The 20,817-nt window shown below is 48.2% G+C and overlaps 9 protein-coding genes across 9 annotated transcripts; 6 read left to right on the top strand and 3 right to left on the bottom strand.

Annotated features, from left to right (window-relative positions):
• Positions 1 to 593: 593 nt before the first annotated feature.
• VTN49DRAFT_1668 (uncharacterized protein) lies at positions 594 to 1,246 on the bottom strand (the record flags this gene model as incomplete). Its single annotated transcript, XM_069409307.1, has 4 exons — positions 594 to 667; positions 726 to 822; positions 870 to 1,038; positions 1,089 to 1,246. 4 exons carry the CDS (start codon positions 1,244 to 1,246, stop codon positions 594 to 596), a joined length of 498 nt encoding a protein of 165 aa, XP_069270707.1.
• Positions 1,247 to 3,083: 1,837 nt separating this feature from the next.
• Positions 3,084 to 3,713, top strand: VTN49DRAFT_1667 (uncharacterized protein; the record flags this gene model as incomplete). The annotated part of the gene is made up of 1 exon (XM_069409306.1): positions 3,084 to 3,713. One exon carries the CDS (start codon positions 3,084 to 3,086, stop codon positions 3,711 to 3,713), a length of 630 nt encoding a protein of 209 aa, XP_069270706.1.
• Positions 3,714 to 4,615: 902 nt separating this feature from the next.
• VTN49DRAFT_1666 (uncharacterized protein) lies at positions 4,616 to 5,206 on the top strand (the record flags this gene model as incomplete). The annotated part of the gene is made up of 1 exon (XM_069409305.1): positions 4,616 to 5,206. The coding sequence occupies one exon, from the start codon at positions 4,616 to 4,618 to the stop codon at positions 5,204 to 5,206; it is 591 nt and encodes a 196-aa protein (XP_069270705.1).
• A 2,271-nt stretch (positions 5,207 to 7,477) lies between these two features.
• VTN49DRAFT_1665 (uncharacterized protein) lies at positions 7,478 to 8,137 on the top strand (the record flags this gene model as incomplete). The annotated part of the gene is made up of 1 exon (XM_069409304.1): positions 7,478 to 8,137. One exon carries the CDS (start codon positions 7,478 to 7,480, stop codon positions 8,135 to 8,137), a length of 660 nt encoding a protein of 219 aa, XP_069270704.1.
• A 438-nt stretch (positions 8,138 to 8,575) lies between these two features.
• Positions 8,576 to 9,578, bottom strand: VTN49DRAFT_1664 (uncharacterized protein; the record flags this gene model as incomplete). Its single annotated transcript, XM_069409303.1, has 2 exons — positions 8,576 to 8,781; positions 8,849 to 9,578. 2 exons carry the CDS (start codon positions 9,576 to 9,578, stop codon positions 8,576 to 8,578), a joined length of 936 nt encoding a protein of 311 aa, XP_069270703.1.
• A 1,713-nt stretch (positions 9,579 to 11,291) lies between these two features.
• VTN49DRAFT_1663 (uncharacterized protein) lies at positions 11,292 to 12,300 on the top strand (the record flags this gene model as incomplete). Its single annotated transcript, XM_069409302.1, has 2 exons — positions 11,292 to 11,807; positions 11,866 to 12,300. The coding sequence occupies 2 exons, from the start codon at positions 11,292 to 11,294 to the stop codon at positions 12,298 to 12,300; spliced, it is 951 nt and encodes a 316-aa protein (XP_069270702.1).
• Positions 12,301 to 14,791: 2,491 nt separating this feature from the next.
• On the top strand, positions 14,792 to 16,871 carry VTN49DRAFT_1662 (uncharacterized protein; the record flags this gene model as incomplete). Its single annotated transcript, XM_069409301.1, has 10 exons — positions 14,792 to 14,961; positions 15,030 to 15,155; positions 15,211 to 15,314; positions 15,365 to 15,511; positions 15,566 to 15,676; positions 15,730 to 16,061; positions 16,114 to 16,216; positions 16,274 to 16,511; positions 16,579 to 16,642; positions 16,698 to 16,871. 10 exons carry the CDS (start codon positions 14,792 to 14,794, stop codon positions 16,869 to 16,871), a joined length of 1,569 nt encoding a protein of 522 aa, XP_069270701.1.
• Positions 16,872 to 17,149: 278 nt separating this feature from the next.
• On the bottom strand, positions 17,150 to 18,363 carry VTN49DRAFT_1661 (uncharacterized protein; the record flags this gene model as incomplete). Its single annotated transcript, XM_069409300.1, has 3 exons — positions 17,150 to 17,913; positions 17,985 to 18,218; positions 18,276 to 18,363. 3 exons carry the CDS (start codon positions 18,361 to 18,363, stop codon positions 17,150 to 17,152), a joined length of 1,086 nt encoding a protein of 361 aa, XP_069270700.1.
• A 525-nt stretch (positions 18,364 to 18,888) lies between these two features.
• VTN49DRAFT_1660 (uncharacterized protein) lies at positions 18,889 to 20,433 on the top strand (the record flags this gene model as incomplete). Its single annotated transcript, XM_069409299.1, has 3 exons — positions 18,889 to 19,050; positions 19,108 to 19,514; positions 19,575 to 20,433. 3 exons carry the CDS (start codon positions 18,889 to 18,891, stop codon positions 20,431 to 20,433), a joined length of 1,428 nt encoding a protein of 475 aa, XP_069270699.1.
• Between the last annotated feature and the right edge of the window lie 384 nt (positions 20,434 to 20,817).

Here is a 20,817-nt window from a genome sequence, read left to right as displayed (position 1 = left end):
TCACCTAGAACTGATGGCTCCTAAGCTGCCTCAGGTTGGTCGCCGTCAGAAGACTACGAGTCTACAACGTCCCCCCTGCTCCTGCACCATTGCCAGTACGTCGAATCGATGAAGATTTCGAAAGCTCATTTTAGGTGCTTTACATTTCTTTTTCTCATTGAACAGTGGCGAATTTGGGGGCAGTCAAGCTTTTGTCACGTGACAATGTGAGCCCTGATTTGACTAGATGTGCCGTTCGTACAGAAATCCGCGTGATATGTTGTGGATGTACGAGGAAAGAACGAAAATACCGCCTGTAATAGCTGCAGATTCATGCAAAAATCATGGTTGAACTATTCACAGGACCTACAGTTCACCTCGCGGCCATATGAGCTCAGGTAGTGTGCACTATCATTTCGATGCGGATCATTGAACTCACGGTCATTGGTGCCATCCGACCTCATCTTGCCGCAATCGGTAGCTCCAGTATGTGGGCAAACGACAGGCAAGCAGCTATTGGAAGTTATGAATACTGAAAATAAAGAGTACTATTGTCTTTCACAAGGATATGTGAATTCAGGATTCTAATTTCCACTTTTCCATTTCCACCATCACTAATAGTAGAAATACGGAGCGGGCATGAATGAACCTTGATAATACGCACTCGTGGAAGCAATCTGGGCAGCTCCTACGAAAGGATTGTTAGCAATACTGGCTGGAAAGCAGACAGCAGTGGCACTACTAACGCTGTCCACGGGCCTTTTCCACACGCAGTTGACGGCCGTGAAGTTCAAAAGGCTGCTGCTGATGGCTTTCAAGAGCTCTGTCTGCATCTTCTACAACCTGAAGCAAGGTCAGAAAAGTTCCCATCGAGAAGCAAAATTACCCACCGTGAACTGCACCCATGCACTGGGCAATGTTGCTAGGGAATCCGAGCAATGTCCCTTTCGCAGTTTTTTTCGCGGCCTATATTTCACATGGGCATAGCATAACCCAAATCTTCGAAACAGCTCTTGCAAGTCTCTGACAAGAACGCTAGGCGGTTGTTGAACTGATAGACTAACGGCAAAGTTGTCAGCATGGTCGGTAACGGTTGTGCTATTGCTCACTTTCCCACAAAGAGGCAGGCTTCCGGATCGAATCTCGCTTGGGCCTCCTCGCCTGTCATATCTTCCTCTTCCTGCTGGGAGGGCGGTGTTTGTGTGCTCCGATTAGTCGAAAGCGAACTTGAGTGAACAATCAAAGGCTGTCGATTATCGGAACACATTCTCGCAAAGCTATGCTAGAGCTACACAGGAGATGGCAAATCGGTTTGGATCAACAGCAATCAACGATCCAAGTCGAGTTCGAAGCAGCCAAAACCAGATCATGAAAGCTCTGTCTTGTTTCGTTGAAGATGCAGAGTCTTAATGGACGACTGTGAGCAAGTATGGCCAGTCTCGCTTCTTTAAAATCGCACGTATTAGAGGAAACTAATCATCTTCTGATTCCTCTATCATGGTGAACCGAGTTTCAGAGGGCATACTTTGAGGAAGAGGGTTTAGTACATATTGCTTTTCAACCGGTTCGCTCGGTTTACATCGGGAACATCGGGATTGGCACATCGGTATGGTTGTCAAAATTGGCTTAGTAGTTGTAAAGGGCCCGATAGATCGGGATTGGTCCTATGCTCACCCGCGTCCCTGGCGGGAGCTGGCCCGTGGTTCGTGGTCCGAGTTGTCTAGGGCTGGCGATATTACAAATCGGACGTGGCTATCCTAACGTAAATTTGAAGTCTGACATGACAATGCATTACAGTAGAATGTCAGCCAATCAGAAACGATAAACTAATGATCTTAAAATATATACCAATAGATAACCGAGAAGCTGGGAGCTAGTTAAAATAAACTAACTAATATTAGTAAAGCGCCGTAAGTCACCCTTGTAACTTTCATCGAATTTCCGGTAACTTTCGTAATTTATGACTGTCGAACTGAAATTGAATATGGTGCCTGACCTTGTTCAGGTGCTCGAGCCTCCTTGAGATTCGACCATTTCCCGCTTGTGGAGGGGTAATATCAGTACTAGTAAATCACAATGCAATTTCCGATTCAGTGTCGCCAACATGCCAGCAAAAATATTGGCTGTTGCAGGATGCTCGGCATTTCCAGTATCAAGGACATGCCCACAATGCAGGAGAGCCAGCTGTTGATCCGGTGAATGACAGGAACCCAACCTCCGCGGAACTTGCGCAGAAACTCGATATAGTTATCATTGTTGCATATCTGAGATTTCGGACTCAATGAAATGAAAACGGGTCTTTTTCTGACATAGCGTTGATATCCCAGAGTCTCGTCTTGGGGATACCGAAATCAGGAAGTGACCCACGCCTCCCACGCTTCAGTAAAATGGATGAAGCCAAAGTTCTCCTCGATTACAAGCGCACAGACATTAGCAGCTCCCACAATACTTGTTATGGTGTAGCAATGTGCTTGAGATGATCTAGCGGAGGTCTGCATTCAGGCTCAAATAGGCGACGATCAATTGTGCAGGCTGCTTTTTTTAGCCTCTGCCTGAAGCGATTAGATTATTTTAATGAGAATATAAAACTCTCTTTGAACTTAGTTGGCTTATTTCCCTCACCTGGAAAACTTGTTTGAAGTGCCAAGCTCGGTTTTCGCACTATGGCTCTTCTTGAGTCGCCGAAATCTCTGCGATTGATGATGTTCTTCCGACCGTTGGGCCATTCTCTTCAAGTTGTGCGACTGTGCCTTTGTAGTACGTTGAAACATGGCATAAATGGCATTCATGCTTTGTCTGTGGGTTCTCTATCATTCGCTTTACATAATAACTAATATTACATAGTTTACGAAATTGGAAGCAATGCCATTGTTGACAGGCATAAAAGAAAGTGTCCGATTTAACCGGAAGTTTACGCGAAATTGTAGAGTTTGAGGTGAGAGAGTGATTCACATCTCCATAGGGTTATGTTTTGCTTCCTTTCTGTTACCACTATATATAAGATGAGAATTCATGAACGAACAGACTTCTCGACTACGCTGTTCGGGTTCCCATTCTTTAACCATTGATCAACTACTTCCACGAAACAGCTCGAGATATCAGTCATGAAGTTCTTACCTCTACGAATAAGAACGAAGGAGAGTCCTCACCCACCGAGAACCACTTCCGGGGACCGTGAAGAGATCGACAACCTCGGTGCGCAGTTCGACTGGATGCACATACCACCGGAGGAGTCAATGTACACGGAGTCGGGCGGTGAATTAACCGACAAACCTGTCCACCTGGAGCTTAGAATGCTCTATCCGCCGAAATCAGCGTTGGGTGTTGAGCATCCGAGGGCAAAACTGAATTTATTTGTGACAAAGGAGGTGAAAATCAACGGATTGAAGCACAATGAAAGCACTGAAAGTTCAGACTGTCTCGTCGCGATCCCTCGGGGTGCAAGATACTTCGCAATTGCAGAAATGGAAGAGCCATTCGGATACTGGCCCAAACCGGGAAACAATGAGATTCCTCGATTCTACCTCATGATAAACAGGTTTACCATCAAAGGCGCGCAGGCAGGTTACACGTATCTTGTCGAGGGAAATCTCCAGGTCGAGGGATGCGACCACATGTTCAAGGTGCCATCTTTCTACATCTCTTACGATCCTCAGAAGGCTTTCCCAGAGCCGCATGTTGACAAGTGGACTGATTCTAGTCGCGGAAATGCAAGAGCGCTATGTTGCAGCTAGGTCTCACTTGTACAGAAGCTCCGAGATACATCTTCCTTGAAGGTCCGAAGTTGTGGACTAGGTGAGATACTGACAAGGGCTGTCATTCACTACTTATGGTACGGCATCTCTCCTGGCAAGAGATGGACCGATGGCACTTACCACTCAATCCCCCGGTAGGACGGAGAGAGCCGAGGTACGTTTAGAATACAAGGGTAAACTCATCCAGCTGTTATTCCCACAAGCGTTGTATTTGAATATTCTCATGTAGAGCCAGTATTCATTTTCAAGAGGCAGTTCTGCAGCGATACTTTCTGATCTCAGGAGTGATTGAAATAGTAGAAATACCAACGATGATCGAACTTAGCATGTGCAGTTGGCGAATACAGTATGAAGCTCTATGCCCACATTATCATGAATTCACCATGGATTGCCAGATTCACCGGGGGACTGATGCAAATCCCTTGCGTTATGTCATCATGTGTTTCCTGTAAGTGTTATATGTAGTAGATACGGAGTACACAAAGACCGAGGGATGGCGAGACTTTTTTTTTTTCCCTATCCATTTGCGTGCTTTAGTTTCCATGAATGACATGCATACTCGTTCGTGAGTACCTCTATGTTACCCACAAAAAGAGGGTGCAATATCATTGTTTGTCGGAAAAGGGAATGGGACTGACTTTCTCGCAATTACCTAGCATGCGAAGGCGCTTCGATGAAACGCTCCACCACATGTCACTGATCACTACTTGACCGACGGACATTTCCGTTGAGCTGCATTTTGCTTTCTCCTGTCATCCCCCGATATATAAGAAAATAGAATCTTCACAAAATGGCCCTCAAGGCATACTCAACTACACGGCTGAGATACTTCTTTATTCGTCGATCAGCTACTCTCCTCACACAAGCCTTCGACATTCGACATGGAGCATGGAGCGCCCGAGGCAGAGAATCAGGGGAAGTTCTTCCCACTGCAGGCCACTACTGGGACAATTAAAGAGACCGAGAACGTCGACTCTCGGTTCGAATGGTTGTACATCCCTCCGGAGGAGTCAATGTACGCGTATAGCATGCTGGGTGCAGCGATGTGCGACAAGCATGTGCACCTGGAACTCCGTATGCTGAATCCACCCAAAGCCGTGAGGAAACTGGAACACCTAAGGCCAATACTAAACTTATCTGTGACGAAGCGGAGGGTGATCGGACTGAAGGACTTCGAAGAAATTGAGGATCCAGACCGTTTCGTCGTGGACCCCAAGAATGGATTGATTTTCGAATCGCAGAACTATTACTGGGCCAAGCAGGAGAGTAAAAATATTCACTGCATGAACCTCACAATTCACAGGTTCCGCATCCAAGGGGCGCAGATTATGTGGGAGTATCTCGTCGAGGGAACGCTCCAAATTGAAGGCTATGACCAAATGTTCAAGCTGCCGCGTTTTTCTATTTCGTACGATCCCTGGAAGGCCTTCCCAGAGGTGCACGGTATTGACCGGTGGGGCCGACACTCATAACGAAAATGAAGACACGCCTTAAAAGAAAGGACGAGGCTCCGGAGGTGCTCACGTTCTTGAGGAGCGCAAATGTGAATGTCCTGAATCATTAAGCGAGGTTTTTGATTGCGCAAGGGCCTTTAGATTCTCTGCTTTCACCATGTAGCTAAACATCGGAGGTTAAGGAACTGCTCAAACGCCAATGTACGTGGCAAGATCCAGAAGCAGATCATTGTGCTTTAGAATGGCTAGGTAATCGGCAATCCTCACATTAATCAGGTCTTGGCACGAAGACATTTGATCAGTAGTTGCTCGATCGCAAAAGTTTTTGGTTGTGGCATTCCAAACCGTAGATTAGGCTGATCTCAATAGGGACTGGTCATGTGGAATTCATGCAGTCGGAAAACTTGAGACACCAGCTTGCTTTTACGCACTAGCAACTCGTAGAGCTTGTCTGATGATTGCAACATGATTCGCGCCATTCTCATATGGCGATGAAATCTGCACTTGAGCCATTCCTGATCGATCAGCCCCGAATTTGGATGCAAGCACACAAATAGTACGTTGTTGATCTGACAAGTTGAAAGTGGGAATGACTGAATAATAGAGGGTTTTGTTTATCAGACAACATCCTCTCAAAGAATACTGAAGTCGTACAAGAAATGCACACAAAATATTTGGGTCAAAAGCAGTCAACGTTCCGAGCGGAGAGCGGACAAAAGCAGCGACCATGAAAGCTCTCCCTCCTTTTTTTAAAGAGGTAAAAACTTAAGGGAACAACTGTGAGATTGTAATTGGTGCCTCTTTACCCTATTCCTTATATCTCTCGCTAAGTAGTGATTGAAGTTCTGGACCGCAATCTTCGAAAAACAACTTTCAATGTTTGGTGTTTATCGACTTACATCGGAATGACTTCATGAGATGTTTAGCAGTTACATAAAGCCGGTATCAATGTTCGCCCTGTGGTTACCCGAGCTCCTGATGAAAGTCAACCCGTGGTTCGAGGTCCGAGATGTCTAGGGCTGGCGATGTTACAAATCTGTTGTCAATTGGAAATTTGGAGTTTCGTTTGTTCATGTACTCCGTACCACTCCGTAGTTATCCATGCAAAATTAACCAATAAGAACTGGAATATAAGTGGGGTTCGAATATCCACGAATAGTAATCTACAAATTTTGGCGCGAGTGAAAACGTCTAGCTGACTTTGTTCAAGCGTCGTGATTTTCTTTCGTAATTTTCATCAAGTTACGGAGTAATTACGATTTGTAATTCGCAATTAGGCGGGCCAAATTGAGTACTCAAGTATGGCCATGACATTAGGCCAAAAGGGTCGAGGCACGAGTCCCTCCTGTCTGTCAATTTGTTTTTATACTATTGCCGGCTCATCACGTCGATGGGTCAGCAGGGGACTCACTGCATCTAGTAAGTTTAAGGTTCAAGAACAGCTTCGACTTGAATGGAAGCTCGATGTATCTTCGCAAACTCAATGAGATAGTACTGATGCAACTTGTTCACAATAGACATATCCGAATCGATCTTCTCCTTGCGATGCTCAGTGAAGAAGTGGCAACTGCTTCCTATCCTCCGGTAGGACTGAGAAATCCGAGGTACTTCTAGGGGTAAGGGACAGTTTTCTTTCTTCTATGTCCAAAACCTCTGGTGTTTTGGGAATGGTTCAATGGAAGGACAAAATTAGTTTCACAAGTGTCAATCTTCATTGGTAATTTCTGAATCCCTTGAGTTTGAGTGTCTTAGAATACGTATCGGAGTTGGTAATCAGTTTCAAACTAGGGTTTGCTAAGCCTGTTCACTTCGAAGGTACTACGAAGAGCGGTGCTCACAATAACGCAACACTTCCTCATAGATTGCCAGATCCTCTGGGAGTCTAAAGCTTTTTGGGTTGCCAGAATGTTGTTGAAACAATGTCTTCACAGTGCTTTGCAAAGACTATATATGATACGGCCTCGTTTACTGCGCCCTTTGTTTGCACAAATAGCATGTCTGCTTTGTATATGATTTCTCTAATACGTAATTGACGAGATAGGAAGCGATGGCATGTTTGCAGGCACAGAAATAAGAACACTTGACTTACCGGAAATTCACGCTGCACTTAGGATCCTTTGTGGGAAATTGCCACACATTTTCATAGAATTATCTTTTGCCCATTTTCGTTGTCGTTGCATATAAGTCAGAAGTCTCTATAAATTCGTAAAGATATACTCAACCTGACTACTGAGGTTCCATTTCTTTATTCTTTGATCGGCTACTCCGACAAAGCGTCAGACATCCACCATGAAGCTTTCGATCCGACGGACAAAGAAGAAGATGGATACTCCTTCGTTGGAGCCCATTACCAGGAGCATTGATGAGAATGACAATCTTGTTGCGCAGTTCGACTGGTTACACATCCTGCCGGAAGAGTCAATGTACACGGATCCGGGCGGCGAGTTGACCGACAAGCATGTGCATTTGGAACTTCGAATGCTCCGTCCACCTAAATTAGTGTTGGGCACTGAGCATCCACGGGCGAAACTGAACTTATTTGTGACGAAGTGGGAAATAATCGACGGATTTGAGTACCATGAAAAAGCTGAACATCCGGACCATGTAGTCGTGATCCCTAGGTGCACAGGACACTTCGGAATTGCAGGAATGGAGGAACCATTGGGATACTGGCCCAAACAAGAGGACAATGAGATTCCTCGATTCTACCTCATGGTCAAGAGGTTTCACATCCGGGGTGCGCAGATTGGATACACTTATCTTGTCGAAGGAAGCCTCCAAATCGAGGGATGTGATCATACATTCAAGCTGCCCTCTTTCTCCATCTCTTACGATCCCCGAAAGGCCTTCCCACAACTAAATGTTGACAAATGGACCAGATCTCGTCGTGCAAAGACAAAGAAGTCAAAGCTGTTCAAGTCAAAAGGGTTCAAGGCCATGAGGTGTTGAATATGTGGAAATCGTTCATCACCACAGCGTTGCCCTTGGCTTGACGAATGTTTCTGGGTTTGTGCTTTCATATGTACAGGTGGACGGTGGTGGTAAAACGGGCCCAATCATCATCGAACAATGGATGGGCGTGGCAAGGCGTCAATCAAATCACTGTGCATCGGGGTGGCCAGATAGACAGCCGGCAATGTATTACAACCATCAGCAGGCCGTGATTTAGAGATTCTCCTTCCTTCAGTCACACAGTTACCATGGATTTTTGTTGATGACATTGCACAACTGTAAGTTGACCTTGGTAGGAAGTTGTCTTACGTGTCATGCAGAAGGGCCAACCAGGGATGCTTTCTCGGTTTGCTTTGATGCATCAGCAACTCGTAGAGCTCGTGGAATGATCGCAAGAGGGTCTTCGTCATCTTCAAAGCCAATTGAAATCCGCACTTAAGCCATCGACCAACCACGACATTCGGCTTTGAATTCATCCTCCGGTGTGCACCCATAGAGAGCTCCGTTAGAGGGGTAGATGCACGTCACGGACTCTCTGAGATTTGAACTGGGGCACAATTCTGCGGCATTGAAGAATGCCTGCGCGTATTCGAGTTTCTCAAATTCGATACTAATCAGACCGCCATAGCCAGGAGTGAACCCTGGACATGCTCCACGCATGAACATCTCGTAGTACCGGCTGGTCTTGTTGAACCGGGGATAGCCCACCTTGCACACGGTACTTGATGGATTTGCCGCCTGGTTTCGCAAAAAAGTTGCGACAAGGTTTGCATGGTTGTTCTGTCCTCCGAAGACTGGCCCGATAGTTCGACGTACTCCGCACCAGTGCCTCTGCATCCAAATGGAATACCTCATTTCTGTAGTTCTCGCTGAACAACTTCCTCAGCCGTTGATGTGTGGGTCGATTCAGTGGGTCCAGAACGGTGATTCCGCACATCGCATGGAACGGTGCGAAAATAAATACATCTGCAACGGACGACAGATCAATGTTGCAGATGTCACCTGCAGAGGCATCTACAACGAGGAGAAACTGGTATACGTCTGCCAGACGGCGTAGAGTGTACAAGTCACAACATTCGAAGTTTGGATGACAGGGAAACTCAACATAAACAGCCTGCACTTTGCGGTCGGCCGAGATTTCAATTTCGCAGAATTCTTGAAGTTGTTGCATGTCTTCGTCGCTGTTGCGAACAATTTCCAGGCACCCTGCTCCCCACTCGCGCAAAATATAAAACGCTGACACGAACACCGGCCCAAAGGCGACAGACTTGTACTCATTTCCATTCGCTTTGTGAAGATACTGGTGGAGTCTATACATGGCGGCTGACCTAGTCGGAAAAAGATAGACATCGTCCGGTTCTAAGTTAGCTGGCAGTCGTTCCCCAGTCGATGGTCTGACGGGAGACAGAGATGTTCCAGGTGCATTCGGCGCCGGCATGTGCTCTAATAACTGAACAACCCACAGTTCGACTTCATGGTGAGATGGAGCAGTGAGGACATATGCTGGGTCTGGTAGAAAGGGAGCGTTCGAGTCAAGAGTTATGGAATCAATTGGCCAGAAATTGCTTATCTTGTGGCACAAAAATTTGGCCAGGCGAATGGAGACACCTGTTCCTGTATACTGGCAGTAAGGGAGAAGACTATATACCTTCTCCACGCTGGTGAAGATTGCGTAAAGTCGAACACCGTAAACGTCGAAGATCAGGAATTTCATATCTTCCGCAATAAGTTGCCTGTCTCCACGACACGAACAGGTTCCAAATGCCTTACATTTCATGAGGTCATCTTTTTCAAGAAAAAACATGCCAACATAGTTGGCTCGATTAGTCCCTTTGCAATGGTCAACAAGAGCACATGACAGCTGAGTACATCATTTATCGTCTATGCATCAGCATGTTCAAAATAGTTCACCATGGCGGCCATTTACCTCATGATGCGGAAGGAATAATGCCATCCATGGCCGGACAGACTCGAAAGGCCCCAGAGCACAACAATCGTTGATCATAGCTTGTTCCATCGTCTCCCATTTGCTCGGTGATACAGCAGAGAGGACTCAAAAATTGCCTTTGGAAGTAAATTCCCCTTTCTGAGAGCAAGCCGGATAAGCCATGGCTAGAGAGCATGAGGCCTTATTGCGCTGCTGAGAAAAACAACAAACGTCACAGAAGTCCTCCGTGGGCTCAATAAGGGCATAACCTGACTTGCCGCCGAGAATTTCCAGACACGGCAACTGAAGATGCTGATTACTTCTGGAAAAGTAGGGGTTATGGGTTCTGTGATACCTTGATTGCAGTCTCATTGTTGAAAGTCAAGTCTGCCAGCCGTCTGCATCTACATCTTCGCTCACTCAAAGCGCCATCCTTATATTAGTCTCATCTAACTTAGCTGTGAAAGTAGGTGCTACTGTTCAGCTTACTGTACTAGGTCCCATGTGCAGATCAAGCAGAATTAAGTAAATAGCAAACAAACGGCTCGGAAGGCCCCACCAAAAAAGCATGATGGAAAAACATGGCGTAAAGTCTAGCTCAGACATACTTCTGCTGCTACGTGTTCGGTTGCCTGCAACACTGAGACTCACTGGTGCAGTACCGATTATTCCTTGGAAATAACCATTAAACGAGGGACATGGCTGGTGGAATGTTTTCCAATTAGTAACGTCAAGCTGTTTATCCGGCTGTTTGTAGCCCAGGGGTTTCGATTCTTCTGGATGAAATAATGAATCATGCATCGAGAGTTGCAGGCAGATGTGGGAGAAACCCCGCAGAGGGACGCAACTTCACGGAGAATTGTCCGATTTACAATACTTAAACTTCAAGCAGCCCACTACAAACTGCAAAACTGCTGGAGACAAGTTCCACTGTCCCCACTGATTTCCCCGGATTTTCTTTTGAAAGAAGACTACAGCTCGGGTTCATTGATTTGATCATTCTCGAGATCAGCCTAATTACATTTTTCTACAGAGTACGGAGTGCGTAATCGGTACTTGTACAGTGACTTGTTTCAACAGCCAGCGAGGGGTCGGCCGGTTGAGCCAAGCATATAAAGCCTCGCTCTGCGAGTACATGGGATTCAACTAGTCCTGCGAGACGTGTACCTTCTTGCTTCTTCTGTTTCGTCTTCCGAGTCTGAATAACAAGAGTGACCTTTCATCATGCCGGAGTCCAACAACTACGCTCTCACTCAAGAACAAAAAGATCATTTCATGAAATATGGCTATATCCGGTTGACCAACTGCTTTTCGAAAGAAAAAGCCGCCGAATGGACGAAGGATCTTTGGACACGGTTGGGAATGTCGCCCACGGACAAGGAGACTTGGACGTCTGAACGGATTCATATGCCCCACCATAAGCAAGAGCCTGTCAGAACATTCGCCCCTAAGGCCTGGGCAGCAATATGTGAACTTCTCGGTGGTGAAGATCGGATCGTTGATGAGCACTCCGTGTGGTACGACTCGTTCATTGTCAATCTGGGCACGAAGGAATGGGAAGGTCGATGGCCGCATCCCCGCGATCTGACGAACTGGCATGTAGACGGCGACTTCTTTATCCACTTTTTGGATTCCCCCGAGCAGGGACTGTTGGTGATTCCTTTGTTTTCGGACATCGACGAGCATGGTGGAGGGACGATGATTTGCCCGGATGCTATCCCACACATCGCAAAGCATTTGGTATGCCTTCTCCTGCCTCATCATTCAGTAGCCAAATATGCTAACAAACTTTCTCAAGCATGATCACCCTGAAGGGGTGACGCCGCAGATGACTCCTCGCGGCCAACAGCCACAGTATGAAGGGCTCGGTTTCTTCTGCGAGATAGCCAAGAAGTGCGACAACTTCATTGAGATGACCGGCAAGGTTGGAGACGTGATTCTGCTGCATCCATTGATGCTACACTCGGCCTCCAAAAACAGTCTGCGCCAGGTCCGGGTCATCACCAATCCGCGAGTGGCACTCAAGGAGCCATTCAATTTCGACCGGGATGACCCGAACGAATACAGCTTGGTCGAGCGCAAGACGCTGCAAGCGTTGGGTGTTGACCGTCTACCTGGATGGAAGATTGTCGGGGAACGAGAAACCGTGGTCCCGGAGCGGATTCGCATCCAGGCGGAGATGAAGAAGAAGGAAGAAGAGCGGTTGCGTGCTGTCGCAGCTGCTAGCGCTTGAGGATCCTTCTCCTGTATCAACAATCATCTGGATCCTTAGTGCTAGCTATTCCACTGCGTGAATTAGAAAAATTGCTCATACATAGGTCTACCATTACAGAAGTAGCGCTGGAAGTACTACGCAAAAGGTACATGCAGCTTGAAAAGCTAGTAGCTCAGCTCCCCCTTCGCCCACTTCCTTGTCTTCCTCTATACATAGCTGTCAATTGATGAAGCTGTGGCTAACGTGCTTTGTCTCATCAACTCCAAGTAATCCAGGGCGCCATATGGAACTCGTGGTTGTTCCAAGTGGAATGGGAGAGTCCAGACCTCGCCGTCCTCGCCACATGTTTCCCTGCTTTCATATATGTTTTTTATTCGACCAATTTAAAAACGCTTTACGTATTGCCGTGTGGATCTATCTCAGAGTCTATCCCATCCATGTCTACAAGGAGGAGCTCCTAGGCCAATAAGTTACTGTAGGCCCTAGAGGTGTTGGCTCAATAACAAGGAGAGGAAGGAAGAGATGGGTTGCTTGGGCAAATCATAGAAATTGAGTTCCCGACCTCTCCGTACATCTATCGACGAAAGATTGGTTCAAAGGGCTCAAGTTGATTAGCACCGCCCACTGGGCATCTTCTCTTGATTATCGACTGATCAGTCTATCCGATACTCCGCCCGTACCGAGCACACAGAACAGCAGCACACCGTAAACTTTGATGCAGTAAACTGAATTTTATTCCAGATCTGATTGTCCGGTCAGAGGGAGCTGACACAGCACCATTAATTATCGTTTGAGTCTTCCGTAGTATGCAAGTTTATTACCGATAATCGTGATAGCAACACCCAAGTATGGACACGCGGATCTTCGATCTGATCAGCAGATGTCGATCGCTTGATGATCACTAGGCTGCCCTTTGGGGTTCTGGAGATGGAAATCATTCTCAATTTGCCGGGTAGCGATGACCATAATCCATGAAAAAACATGGCCGGTAATAGGCCATGGCATGATAGAATCCTGGCAACTCAGGCACAAAGCTTCCGACAAGCTACAGTTGGCGACAGCTGGCGTTCCGGGTAAATTGAGCTACGACGTTCTCCGTACGGTGCTTGATTAGATTTAATTACATTAATCCAGAACAGGCTAATGATACGCCGCCAAAGGAAAGATCGGCAGCATCTGCCCATCCTCCAGCTGCTTGAACCATGTCGATTTGGCATGGCAGATCGTCCCCGATCTGCTGATCTGCTGCACAGGGATAATCGGAATGGAAAGATCGATAGAACTCGAATTGACTTGTGGTAGAATGGGATATGCTCCGGCAACCGAGGATAGTAGGCGTGGACAAAAAGGAGGTCGATAAAGTCGCATCATTTTAGCCGGTAACTTTGCAAATTAACTTACAGCCAGAGTTCCCGGTTGTTAAAAAAGTCATCTCCAAAAACAGTAAGAGACCGTTATCAGATTTTACAGTGGGTTCCGCGAGGTTCCTCAACTGACTCGAAAAGCGGAAAATCGCGAATGCCTCGGAATTTAGCCCCTTAAAGCTAACTTCACTCCTTGTTCAGCACTAGTACCATTCGGTTAGTTACTCGTTGTCGGAATAATCGTATCTCGTATGCCAAACGCCAAGCTGGGGAGAGCCGGAGATGTGCAGACGACAGGATACGCGTCGAGTCCAGGAGTTGCCGACTTCCCACCGGTCGCCGTTTGAAGTCAGTGTTCGATTTGAGTTCTCGAAGGGAGACCGGCCACTCGGCATTTTCCTCCTTGTGCAGGACAAACTCTCTCGGCAAGGGAAGCTGACACAACGCGGAATGTCGCTATTACTCGTGATTCGTCCACTTGGTTGCAGGTGACCCCTTTAGGGAAAACTTGGCTCTTTTTCGGCGCGGTGGCTGTTGGTGGTGGCCAACTGGCCAAGGTGGCACTTGCACATGGCGCGAGGTTAGGGTTGACTCCATAAACAATGTCTTCCGCTTCCGCAGCGCTGTTTTGGGGAATGAGACTGCGGGAAAACCAAAATCCGGGGAAATCTGGGACTCCACAGTTCACACATGGTCTCGCTGTGGAGAAATTGCCTCGAGTCAAGCCCAAATAGCTCCCAACAGGAACCCTGTTTCCTTTCGTCCTTTGTAGCATCGTTAGGGTAAAGCTAGCGTAACCTGCAACCCGACAGGGTCTGCCCAGGCTGAATGGAGGTCCAATCGCTTCCGAAGATGAACAAGCTTTGATCATGGGCCGTCCGTAGAGCAATCTCCTGCGGTTAAAGTCGAAAATGGGACAGCCACAGCGAAGCTACATCACAAAATGCTCGGGTGACATTGACGAATGTCAAATATAATAGATCAGAGATCCCCTCCCGCTCCAAACAGACCACTACTACGATTCAGTTCATTCTCTACCTTGATTGCAGCTACTTCTTCAACGGTGATTTCTGTGCACCTGGCGCACAGACGGTAGAGAACTCTTTGCATAGAAGACAGAGTGCGATTACCAGCACACTGCAAAGATGCCGGCGATCGCCGTCGGGCAGTCGGCCCTCAAAGGGGACGTTGAGATCGCCCAGATTGGGGCGCCGCAGCTTGAGAAGGTCAAATGGTGGACAGATCCGGGTCTTCGGAAGCTCTACTTTTGGGCGGCAGTTCTCTGCGTGGCATCCGCGACCACGGGTTACGATGGGTACGGAACACTGAGCATTAGACAGCCCATCATGGCACCGACACGAAGTGACTAACGGTTGATCACAGCCAAATGCTCAATACCTCCCAGAACATGGACGCATGGCAGAAATACTTCAACGAGCCCACGGGCTCGAAGCTTGGTTTGATGAACGCTGTGTACCAGATCGGCAGTTTGGCTTGCTTTCCCATCGTGTACGTTTCCGCGTTCTTCAAAAAATATTCTGATCTGCCCTGACCAAGGCTGCAGTCCCTACATGGCCGACTGGTTTGGTCGGAAAGTCCCCATTATGATCGGTTGTGTTCTCATGACTGTGGGCGGTCTCCTTGGTGCTTTTGCCAATGGCTACGGCAGTATGTGCGACTTTCGGAATTTGCCAGCTTCAGATGTTGACTTGGATCAGTGTACGTCGCAGGTCGTGCAATTCTCGGCTTCGGCAACTCGCTGGCTCAGATGTCATCTCCGCTTCTCTTGACTGAGATTTGCCATCCCCAGCACCGTGGCAAGGTCACGGCCATTTACAACTGCCTGTGGAATCTGGGTGCCCTCAGTAAGTGCTGCCTGTCATGTCAAGAGTTGGTCAGGATCTGACAACGTTTCAAAGTTGTCGCGTGGCTGGCATGGGCCACCAGTACCATTTCTAACGATTGGTCGTGGCGATCGATCACGCTGCTTCAGATCTTCCCTGCAGTTCTTCAGGGAGCTTTCATCTTCTGTAAGTGAGAGCGACTGCTTAGACGTTCTTCAGCAATTTCTGACTTATTCCAGGGGTTCCCGAGTCCCCTCGTTGGTATATCTCGAAGGAGCGGTATGATGAGGCCCTGAATGTTCTCGCCAAGTACCATGCGAACGGCGACGTCAACCACCCCACCGTTCAGTTCGAGTACCAGGAGATCAAGGCTACCATCCGGATGGAATTCGAGGCCAAGAAGAACAGCAGCTACCTCGACTTCATGAAGACGCGTGGAAACCGCTACCGTCTGGCTCTGTTGGTTTCCCTGGGTGTTATTTCGCAGTACAGTGGCAATGCGCTGTTCAGCAACTACATGAACCTGATCTACAACAGCATGGGTATCACGGACCAGAATCAGAAGATTCCGGTACGGACATCAGAGGAATTCTCCGGAGTTTTGGCGCTAACTTCCTGTTCAGCTCAACGGTGGACAAACCCTATTGTCTCTGATTGTCAGTGTTTCCTCCGCCTTCTTCGTTGACCGCGTCGGACGACGACCGCTCTTCCTTACTGCCACGGCCGGTATGTTGGAATGTCTGGATGTTAAGCTGATGTCAAGTAAAGCTGACAATGTCAAAGGCATGGTGCTCATGTTCCTCGCCTGGACGATTACCTCGTCGATCTACGAGCGAACTCAGGACGTTAAGACGTCCGGATACCCTCAAGTGGTGTTCGTCTGGTGCTTCAACGTCTTCTACGCTCTTGCCTGGTCCGGTCTCCTGGTCGCGTACGCGCTGGAGATTCTCCCCTTCCGACTGCGTGCCAAGGGTTTGATGATCATGAACCTGACCGTGCAGGCCGCGCTGGTTCTTTCCAAGTATGTCACTGACTATTCCAGCCTTTTCCCTCTCCTTCCACGAGCAGGACTAACATGCGTAAAACAGCTACACGAACCCGATTGCTTGGGAGAATCTACCTCATCACTGGAACCTCTCCCTCTTCTACACGGTATGTCTTCCTAGTCGCTTGTCATTAGTTGAAATATATCTAACATCACTGTTAGATCTGGATCTTCGTCGAACTCCTCTTCGTCTACTTCTTCTACGTCGAAACCCGTGGCCCTACCCTGGAGGAAATTGCCCGGATCTTCGATGGCGACGATGCCCAGGTCGCGGATGTCACTCTCGAGAAGGAACCTGCAGTTGCTCATGTCGAGTCACGCAACTCCGGTGCTTGATTGCCTTAAGTAATGATTGGTAGTTTTATGTTGTTTGTTATTAATCCATTTCTGACGAAATGCGCATTTTTTACGATTTTTGATGCAATGACAGGGTGTCATGACTACAGGTACTCAGCTCGTATTGACCGTAATTGAGTTTGGAAAAGAACAGAAGTTGTAGAATGGCATCGTAGATGTGTCGACCATTTTTTAAACTCGTCATTACAAGTTTCTATTTTCCAACTATACACTTGATTATGGAACGGCCCTTCCAAGTCCGAGTAATGTCGAGGCTCTCACTGCTCCCATTCATCCTTCAGCCCCTTCAGCCCTTTAGCCGTCGGTTTCTCCCTCTTCTCCTGGCGCTCTGCAGCGCTCGTCTCCTCTTCAGTGGATGATGATGACGAGAATGGAGTCTTCGTTTTCGAGCCCCAACCGGTCCGCACGCCCTCATCTACTGACAGCGCATTCGGCCCACAGATCCTTCGCTCCTCCTCAATCTCATCCTCGCTCATCCCGTTCGTTGCCCAGATGCGATGAATCCGCAAATCATATGGACCCTCAACACGATCCGTGAGCCCGATGCCCACGCTGCGGATCCGTTGCTTGATCAGAGAAGTCTGCGGCTCGACCACGACACCATGGTTTGTGCGAACGAACGCGTGGAACGGAAGGAGGACCGTCTCCCAGGATGAGCTGGACGGTGTGATTGTGGCGGTTGTAGACCCGGAGGAGATGATGGTTTCTGCTGGTGGGATGTCCGACAATGACGGTGGGATGCCGTTCGGATACAGGGTGGCAGTGAGGTCATCGTCCGTCGCTTCAGCGGCTGCTGCGAGGGGAGATGGTTTTTGTGACGGAGACTGAACACGATGGTGTCGTGTATATAGTCGGTGCTGGTGAATATCTGTGGGCTCGATCGTGTCGCTTTGGATGTTCACCGTGTATCGCCGTCCATCGGACTTAACTCGTAGCGCTAGGTACGCATATGGGTCGACGTCCCAGTACAGTCGGCCAAAGAACCAGTATCCGCGATCTTTGTTTCGGAACGCGGCGTAGCCTGTCGTTAACCATTCTGGTTAGCCCGACTCTTCGCTTCCTCAGTTTTCCCGCGGTTCAGCTTCTGCGCACCTGTCCTCTCCACTCGCCAGTTTGGCGGAAGTTTGGTTGAAATGCTCCCATGAAACCGGGCATGCGCCGGCTCGCCCGTCGTGGGGTCCGCGGGGACGTAGTCTAGGTTCGCCGTGCTATAGCCCCCGACGGCGCGGTCCGCCATTGTCTTGCAGGCCGCAACGGTTGATTCATCTTCAAAGTTGAGCAGATAGTACGGCTTTGTTGGTGTGGATAGCGTCTCAGTATTCCACGCTACAGTAACGCCTCAGCGCTGGCACCAAGGACTTGAATTGATGAGGAAATGCTTACCTATGCGCGTCAACCGGCTAAGCTCCTCTGTGCTGCGCTTGAAGAAGCCGGGCGCCTTGGCCGCCAGGTAGCGAGCGGTCGGGTGCATCTTATTTTTTGTTAATGGCAGTTGAATGGGCTCATGTCAAGAGTCTTCGCTATCGGCGTGTGCAATGTGGAGATGCGACGCTGAAATGATGCAAAGTAGTCAAGCTCAGTCCTTGACTAAAGACGGCGATAAGATAGGACTCCGGAGTTCGGGCCCACGCTAGAGCTACAGGAGGTTTAGCGCCCATAGTCAGCGGCTCAGTTAGAAATATCACGTTACATAGGTAGAGAGCTCAAATCATATTTTTATTCTCGTCATGACTCTGAAGGACAAGCATTTCAGGGAGTGCATGACTGCATGATGCAGGCACCAGGCACCAGGCCCCTAAAATGATGACCAGTAGACTTCCCTCAAAATAATTAATTGGCGAGGAACTTGGCTGAGATCAATAATCGGCTCTACAATTTGGGATGTATTCATCTTCTCCGAGTTTGGTGTGGGCGACAAAACCCACCTTGTCAGGCCGTCGTCGTCGATTCAGTTTAATCACAGACAACTCTTGACTGAACCAATCGCTGCATCGCGATGACAATTCCGAACCCATTCGCTGACAGCTCCACCTTTGAAGCAACGCGCTCTCAGCAGGTTGGATCTGAATTTGAAGATCTAATCGACTCTTTGCCTCTCGAACTTCTAGTCCAGATTTCGGAGTACCTAGAGCCAGCAGATATAGTCCGAAGCCAGAGAGTGCGCGTTGACCGCTCGTCGCAATCCTTTTCGTGATGCTGACAACAGGTTTCCCAGGTCTCGAAGCGATGGCGCGCGATTTTCTCAAGTGAGGCAGTCATCAAACATGCCTTGCGACGAACGCTTGCATTCCTAGGTCTGGATGGCAAGGATGAAGTGTCCAACGATGCGATAACATATTTCCGATGGCACCATGGTCTGCAGTTTGGTCGACCAGTGAAGAAAGTCTTTCTTCCCTGCTCAGACCCGATGAAACATGCCCTCGACGCCCGAGACTATTATTTATACCATTCGCGACGAGTATGCCATGGCGTTATAATTTCTAACAGAGTCGAAATGTTGGATCTCGACACTGGACGCAGATCCACTTGGATAGATGACGAAGTTAACGAAGACACTGCCGGGGATTTATACTGGAACCTCTTTCTGTCCGATAATTACCTTGTTTTCTTGTGCGGAGATTTGTATGATGAGCTCACTTACTTCTCCTCCTTGTTCGCATCTTCTAACGGTGCCGTTTGCAGACATCTGACAGTGTGTGATATACACACATCGCAGCGGTGGGTGAAGGTGTTCCCTTGTTACACTGACGTTGTCTGTATCGAGAAGGACAAAATGATTATCCGTGGGACGGCCTCGCTACCTTTTACTATATACTGTTGGGATCTGGGTACGAATCAAGTTCAAGAGATTGGCAGCTGCGGCGGCTTGGACTCAGTGTTGTTATGGCACATGGACGCGGACGAGAACATCCTTGTGGTATTCGAGATCGACTGGAAGAAACACCCACCGGAGACGCAGCAGACAAAGTGGGCATTGACCGGGGGCCTTCTCGATAAAAAGCATTTCCCCCTGTCTCTGTCTGGTTATGGTCTGGAGGAGACAAAGTTCCGACCTAGACACCGGGGCAGTCGAACCTTTGACCGTAAGACAGTGGCCCAGCTGTCTTCTGAAGATGAAAAAATCATAATCAACTTCATGTACAATTATGCTATCGACAAGCTGAGCTTCTTACGGATCGACAACTCAGTGCCCCTTGATCGTTTTGGTTGCGAGCTGCTTACTCCCTTCATTTCCTACGAATATAACAGTCTTCTCAACGGGCTCGATATCTGCAACTCCGCCAATGGAACCTCAGTCATGCACCCGTATCACTTGGATTTTCGAGAAGTTCAAACCAACAAGTACTTTCGGCGATACGGGACTAGTGACTGGGGGCCTGAATTGATTTGGTTTGGCGATAGCGAGGTGCTAGGTGTGGTTGGTCACGAAGGCATTCAGTTCTGGTTCTTCAACCCGAACTTCGCCCCTGACATTCCAGGTGCAAAGCCCTTCTCTGCAATGGAGAAAAACGACCCAATTCCTGCATTTCAAGATCAATGATGTGAACCGGAAGCATTTTTGATTTATGACTCGTTCAATCAGTTCACGAAGAACTTGTCCATCCTCTGCTGGTCTACTTCTTCGCCTTCATAGGTAGTAATAAACAGTACACGAAATCAAGAAGTCATTGCCCACCGCAGAGAGACGGGCCCCAAGAAATGGCTTTCCGAAGTAAACCTCCAAGCTTCTTGGTAACTAACTTCGCAATCGGGCTAATCTCGACAATTGAGAAGCCCCGACTTGCCTACTAACAACAGCAATGAACTCGACAAACATGTAAGACGGCACGGCCAGGTTCCAGGTAATGGTCCGGTTGCAGGAAATAGTATCGAGTCAACATGCAAGCCAAGCTCAGTAATAAATGTTATCTGAGCATACGCAAAA

This window comes from Thermomyces lanuginosus (assembly GCF_041956635.1).
Source record: "Thermomyces lanuginosus strain ATCC 200065 unplaced genomic scaffold VTN49scaffold_22, whole genome shotgun sequence".
In the NCBI taxonomy this organism is placed as follows: Eukaryota; Fungi; Ascomycota; class Eurotiomycetes; order Eurotiales; family Trichocomaceae; genus Thermomyces; species Thermomyces lanuginosus.
This window is presented reverse-complemented; position numbering and strand designations above follow the sequence as displayed.